The sequence below is a fragment of the Etheostoma spectabile genome, chromosome 21 (assembly GCF_008692095.1).
Source record: "Etheostoma spectabile isolate EspeVRDwgs_2016 chromosome 21, UIUC_Espe_1.0, whole genome shotgun sequence".
NCBI classification, from domain to species: Eukaryota; Metazoa; Chordata; class Actinopteri; order Perciformes; family Percidae; genus Etheostoma; species Etheostoma spectabile.
The window spans coordinates 19,707,612-19,714,753 of NC_045753.1; the positions used below are offsets into that span (position 1 = coordinate 19,707,612).

The 7,142-nt window shown below is 35.6% G+C and overlaps 1 protein-coding gene and 1 long non-coding RNA gene across 2 annotated transcripts in view; both read right to left on the reverse strand.

Moving 5' to 3' along the window:
• Positions 1-2,734, reverse strand: part of LOC116671612 (alpha-tectorin-like) — a 26,043-nt gene extending 23,309 nt beyond the window's left edge. The window contains 6 exon segments of the mRNA XM_032502957.1: positions 1-50; positions 160-438; positions 775-890; positions 1,690-1,713; positions 2,020-2,092; positions 2,651-2,734. The exon segment at positions 1-50 is cut by the window's left edge and continues 4 nt beyond it. Coding sequence (XP_032358848.1) covers positions 1-50; positions 160-438; positions 775-890; positions 1,690-1,713; positions 2,020-2,092; positions 2,651-2,716 — 608 coding nt within the window. The 5' untranslated portion in view covers positions 2,717-2,734.
• Positions 2,735-5,855: 3,121 nt separating this feature from the next.
• Positions 5,856-6,817, reverse strand: LOC116671346 (uncharacterized). Its single transcript, XR_004327247.1, has 2 exons — positions 6,169-6,817; positions 5,856-6,119 (listed from the first exon to the last, which is right to left on the reverse strand). It is a non-coding gene; the product is annotated as an uncharacterized LOC116671346 (long non-coding RNA).
• Positions 6,818-7,142: the final 325 nt, after the last annotated feature.

The following is a 7,142-nucleotide window of genomic DNA, read 5'->3' on the forward strand; positions in this document are numbered from 1 at the left end:
ACAAATGAGTACTGGCCACCAGTGATCAATACTGCTTGGATGGTTGTACGCTGTAAAAATTGAGTTGTGATTGTTATAGTATATATAGTAAATATAGCAGGTAAAATACACATTATACATCATTATGTATTCCTCCATTTCTTGAAAAAGTTGACTTACTGTTCCAGAGGTTGGAAAGTAGGCCACCTCATACCATGTTGCAACAAAGACCCAGCTGGCATTGAAGTTCAGCCCTGGGAAGTACCTATTAATGTCCTGTGTAGCTTGTTGGAGGACACTGCCGTTGGTGTATTGGTTGTAGTAGATCTCGCCGTTTCCTCTGTTATCTAAATCAGTCCAGAATACAGCGATGATGTCTCTGGTTCCATATATTGGAAACCTTTGCGGAATATAACTAGAATATGCTTCATTAAAAGTAAGGTGTCCATTGTGGTTTACCTGGAAACAAATAAAACAATTCTTATAAACAAGGCATTATTATGCTCATTGACAATTGCATGTTATCAAGGATCAACAGTTTATTTCATAACCATATTAAAGATATAACAATATATTAACTACAACTAACTGTTTTTTAAAATACCTGAAACATTTAAAATAATTTGAGCAAAGTTTTTTAAATTCATACAATATTTAAAGCATAAAATACTTTTTTCTTCTCTTATGTTTTCTATAAATGTTTGCTCATTTACAACACAGATTTAGAGTTAAAAGTGATTTTATTCTTTAACAGTTAAGGATTTTGTAGTTTCCTAAAAGACTATTTTTACATACATAAATCTGAGAATAGGACTGGCCGAAATACACAAAAGGTCGTAGCAGGGGAATTTGAGGAGAACTTCCATCGTCTGATCGAGAGCTTGTTGTTCCAGCAAATGGGTAGAGGAGTCCTAAGGAACAAAATACATCACAATTAAAAAAAGAAAAAGATAGAATATAGAATACAGATAGAATGCTCATCCACATTGGCCTTATTGGCAAATGTTGCAAACTGTTTTTAACATTAGATCATCATAGATTGCTAGATTTAACAGACATTCAGCCAACCAGAATTCCCCTTTCCCTTTTCCCTTTTCAGACCAAATGTCTAATTTAAAAGCAACTTTATACCACCTGAAGATCTTCTTTAGCCTGAGTGTACTTTATAATGTATCAGTGCGTCATAATATCACTTCCTACCACATCCTGGGTGCAACCAGAGGGGGGCAGTGAAACACTCCCTTTCAGCCTGGTACTATGTAACTTGTTAAGTATATATATATATATATAATAATATATATATATATATTATATATATTATATATATAATATATTATATATACATATATACATATATACCACACACACTATATATATATGTACACACACCATATTATATATCTATATATACACACACACATATAAACATATACATTATATATTTTTTTTTTCCCTTCTGTAAGTTGTATTTTATTGTTCTTGGGCCCCCTCCAAAAAGCTTTTAGTAGCTTATTGTGGTTCCCTCATTTCATACTGTATGAAAAACATGATTATATTATATTATATAATATATATATATATATATATAATATATATATATATATGATAATTATTTGAGACTGTCAGTCGCAGTGTTGTTTGCGCTTACGAGCAGTTAATAGTAAGGATATGAACAAATAAAAAAAAAAAAAGATTATAGCTTCAACTTACCAGTATTCTGAGGAATCACCGTACCTATGAAAACACCGCATGAATATTAGAGTTACATTTAGTGGCCAAGTATGTGTAAAGTTTTTTTGTTGTTCTCAAAGTACAAACACAGATATAGACATACAGCTAAAAACAGCACAACAAATCTGAACAGTTTGCCTTGCAGAGTGCTGAAATTAAGAATGGCTAATGTAACAGGTTGCTTATATACATTAGGTAGGTGGATATGACATACAGTGTATTTACAGCATGCTGGATTAGCTAGGAAACTTACGTAAATCCATCAACAAAAATAAAAATGCATTTAATTGAATTTATTTAAATACTCACCTATCATCCCCAAAAGCAGCACAGGCAACACTATTTGAGCCGCCATTCTCCAAAGAAAATCTAAACCTGTTGACTAAATATAATGAATTAAATTTAAAACTAAATTTAAAAAATAGACAGAACTAGACCTAGAGAGCACTCAAGAGACTGCATACCAAACCCAAAGATTCTAAGTCCTGTACATTTGGTACAGTACGTTGTTTTAAGAGCAAAACATGTTCATAGATTTAAATTCATATCGCTCCAGATGTACATTAAAATCTACATTATACATTATATTCACATGCACGTAACATTTTTATTTATGTAGTGCACGGACAGTATATGCAACACTTTCTGAGAAAATGGCATGAAAAGCAGATTCTTCCAGTCTAATTTTCTATGATTTTTCATTAACATTTTATTATATAAACTTGTATCCTGCTTATTGGCAAGAAAACAAGACAGTAAACATGACCTATGTGTCTGAGGTAATAATTTTAATAAAAATAACATTTGGATGATGTCAATGAAGATTGTCCTGTTTTGGATATAGTTCAGTTGGAAATTAGCATCATGTTTAAAGAAATAACTATTAATATGCAGCATCAGTTTGAAAATATTGTCTCATTTATCAAAATAAATTGATTACCTGTTCATATGTGCTCCTTTTGTTGTTATAGCTCTCATCTATGTGAGACTGCGACGCTGCAACCATGCTTTATAGAGGTAAAGCTGGCCCAGTCCCAAGCATCTGTCACCTGACCAGTTACAGGAATATCAGATGGTTTAATTAATTTGCTTCCTTATAACAAGTGAACCAAAATTCTATTATGCATTAAGAATAGTGAAGATTATCGGACTGTGTTCAGAAGAATTATAAAGAAGACGTAATATGCTACCAAAGGCTTTTATACTTTTTAAACCGGAAAGCTATATAAGTATCAAGATACTTGTGCCCAAGGAGTATTTATTACAATATTGGTCACTCTTGCAGAAAAGCTTGAACTTACTTCTACTGCCATTGAAAAAGGACCAATTACCCCTTGAACTTTCAAGTAATTTTCTCATAAACTAAAGTAAAACAACAAAAACATTCATGTTAACTTGGTTTTTGCAACACTGAATTTAGTTTTGTTGTAACTGTTGAGAATATAACGATATACTCTTTGTTTTAAGTAATTTGCCAAGGAGGTTCTGTATGCAGTCTCACATTATTGCAAGGTATCTTGTTTTGGTTTTATTTGTTTTGAGATAATGATCTCAGATTTCTGCCTCCACACCAGTACAATGCGGATAAACGCGATTTCTTTTGTGGTGTTGCCAACATTGACAAAATATTTCCAAAAACTTTTCTTTCAAGGAACATTCACCAAAACATATCCTTAATCCAGGGAACATGAACAATTTTCGTGGAGTTATATTATTCAGTACGCTTTTGTTTGTACCAGGAGGGCAGTCTTTCCTAAACTGGGTAAAGCCAGTCCGGTCTGCCGGCGATTTGATTTCGCCCTGATTGAGCTTGGTCTGGTGATTAAATCTTTCCTTTACTTTAACCAAAAGGTTTAAGTTGTATAAAGCTGAACATAGCCTTAACAATGTGCAGGTGAATACTTTATGTTCCAAGGTTCTGTTGTTTTTTCTGTTGAAAGGAGAAGAATTCAAACTCGACAGGAACCAGATTAATCAGAAGTTATCAAAAATAAAAAGTTTTTTTGAGCCAATTTTTTTAAATTCATACAATATTTAAAGCATAAAATACTTTTTTCTTCTCTTATGTTTTCTATAAATGTTTGCTCATTTACAACACAGATTTAGAGTTAGAAGTGATTTTATTCTTCAAAAGTTAAGGATTTTGTAGTTTCTCAAAACTAATTGATTTGAAGACTCAGACTAATGTATGAAAGAGACTAAAAACATTTCGCCTACTCTTTGTACCTGTTGCAGCTCCTGTTTGTGTAAGTACACTGAACATGTCATCTATTTTAATTCCCTGGGCTTTTTCAGGTTTTGACGTTCAGTCTATTTAAAGTTTATTTCAAGTAACCCAGTTTATTAATAAAGAAACACAGCCCTACTTAAACACTGACAATTGATTAATTCCCAGTTAATCAAAAATCTGAAGATATATGAAGTAGGCGTGTATCCTTATGACACTAAAATGAAACTGTGGCTTTCTCAGAAAACCATGTTGTGTAAAGAAACAATTTGGCACGCCAAGGGACTTAAACAATGTTAACAATTTGAACTGGTTTGACAAATAAAATGAAGTGGCATGAAAACATACAAGCGTTATCTGTTGTTTTATTTTTACTGTGGTGGAGCTGATTGGCTGCCATTCATCATACAAAAGACAGATAAAGACTCACTAGGATTTAGTCACAGAATGTTCCCTCTATCTTACAGTAACAGCAGTTATTTGATACATGTTGCATAATTTGTGAACCATCTACATCATAAGGAAGCGGTGCGAGCTTATTGGAGGCACCTAAACTTTTTCCTTTTGTTTTGTTGAACCATGGGATGTGGGCAGATTGTGCGTCCAGATTAGTTAGTAGTTCCTCACTTTTAAAAGTGAACCCAGGTATTAATTCAATTCAATTCAATTTTATTTATAGTATCAATTCATAACAAGAGTTATCTCGAGACACTTTACAGATAGAGTAGGTCCCAACAGTTCTAGTAGTCTCCTCCAGAGCAAGCAACAGTGCAACAGTGGCGACGAAAAACTTCCTTTTAGGCAGAAACCTCGGACAGACCCAGGCTCTTGGTAGGCGGTGTCTGACGGGCCGGTTGGGGTTAGAATGAAGAGTGGCAATAACAAAAATAGAAAAAATAGTAGTTTGTAGCAGTTCTTTGTAATAGTTCATGGCATAGCAGGACGCTGTGGGCACTACAAGGCACAGCAGGACGTAGCTGTGCACCGCAGAGTGTAGCAAGACGAACATGGCATCGCAGAACATGGAGCGGGACCATGGCGACACCTGCCACCGCGATCCTGGAGCCTCCCTGATCCGAGGGAACATGCCGGGGAAAAAAGAACAAAAGGACTCCGGGGAGTGACTCCCCGGAGCTAGGTTAGCAACAACATTTCTAGGACATGGATGCACATAAATGGGAAGATAGAAAGATAGAGGAGCTCAGTGTGTCAAAGGAAGTCAGGAAGGTCAGGAGGGTCAAAGTGGGGGATGGGATACAAACCCTGGTTAGGGTAGGGGGAGAAACAGTTAGGGTCAAGAAGGTCAAAGTGGGGGATGGGATACAAACCCTGGTTAGGGTAGGGGGAGAAACAGTTAGGGTCAAGAAGGTCAAAGTGGGGGATGGGATGGGTATTAGAGCTTCTGATGCACACAAATCAACAGAAGTGAAGACAGAGAAAATAACAAACTTTTGTAACAAAACACACAGATGGGCAGGAATCCTGTTTTTAGTTTATTTATGTGCATTGAAAGTGCATGAAATCAAATAAAAATCTTTAAATAGTAATTTTATAATACATAATTTTTCTTTGTGCAGATACTTGGGGTAAATGTACTGTGTTGCATCTACTTTGACTCAGTATGTTTCAGCCTGCATACACTCTTAAAACTCGTAAACTCTGTGTACACAAACAATGTTCGAGTTCGAGATGTACGAGAATGCTTGAGTTCATGTGTGGAGCCCCTGGTGATACTTCTTAGTGTTTTAAAAATAAATATTTTGAGGCTAGCATAAAAGTGCCCTTAGGACTCCCAGTCAAAAGGCCATTTGACCGAAAAAACGAGAATACAGTAAATCTTAAAAGTGAAGCTTCTCAAGGTTCATTTCATGGGATTCTGTAAGAAGGGGTTGTCAACAAAAGGAAATGCCACGTTTTGAGAAAAAAAAAGTTTTATAGTCTCCTAACATGGTTAATAAACCAACACTTTTTTTTATTTTTCAGATAATACACTGCACTAAAATGCACCTAATACAGACTGAATGAATGAGTGAGGAAATTAAATAGTGATGTGTCAGAGGGAGGAGACTGAGAGGAACTCAAGGTTTATTGAAAAAAACCTGCACCCGACCAGGTTAGGTTTACAGGCCCAGTTACCATAGTAACTGACTCTGAGGTTAAGTTACATCTCCTTCTGAAACGGCTTGAGTTACCCCTCTCTCTCAGGTTTGATTGACCTCCCTTTCTGAAACAGTAAACCCAGAGTTTCCTTCATCTCAAGGTTAACAAACTCAGAGTTTTTACTAAACCTGCTTTCTGGCTTACTAAGAAAGCCATGTCGTGTAAAGAAACAATTTGGTACGCAAAGGGACTTAAACAATGTTAACAATTTGAACTGGTTTGACAAATAAAGGACAAGAGTTATCTCTTGTTTTATTTTTACTGTGTGGGAGCTGATTGGCTGACACTCAGCATGCAAAAGAATCACATCCCAATGGTAATTTGATGACGATAAAGACTCATTATGGTTTAATCACAGAATGTGCTCTCTATCTTACAGTAACAGCAGTTATTTAATACATGTTGCATAATTTATTGAATAAATTCATTTCACCAACGATCTATACAGAGTGAGATGAGAGGTGAAACATCTACATCATCTGCCTCATGATAAGTAAAGAAATGGCACAATAATTGATGGAATGACAGATAAGGAAGCAGTGCAAGCTTATTGGAGGCACCTAAACTTTTTCTTTTGTTTTGATGAATCATGGCATGTGGGCAGATTGTGCGCCCAGATTAGATAGAGATTCCTCACTTTCAAAAGTTAAAGTGAAATAGGTACTAGAGCTTCTGATGCACACAAATCAACAGAATTGAACCCCAGACAGACTGAGCTTTTGTAACAAAACACACAGATGGGTTGATGGCATTTAATTTGGTCAAGATATGGCAAAGTTGGTGTTTCATAGTCAGCTACACAAATGTGTTTGTGCGTATTTAGCATAACTTTGTAGCAGGTTGGTCTAGAGATGCTAGATGTCAAATGTCATGCAGATCTGCAGGTTCTGGACCAGTCCAGAAAATCCCCCCACCATGTACGGTTTAGGCTGTAGCAGGAGTTTTAGGTGGAGAAGAATGATACTGAAGAAAAAATAATAATAATTCTTAGGAAAACATTAGGGTTCTACAGCCCTGCTGTAGCTTTGCTACCACGGTTCACATG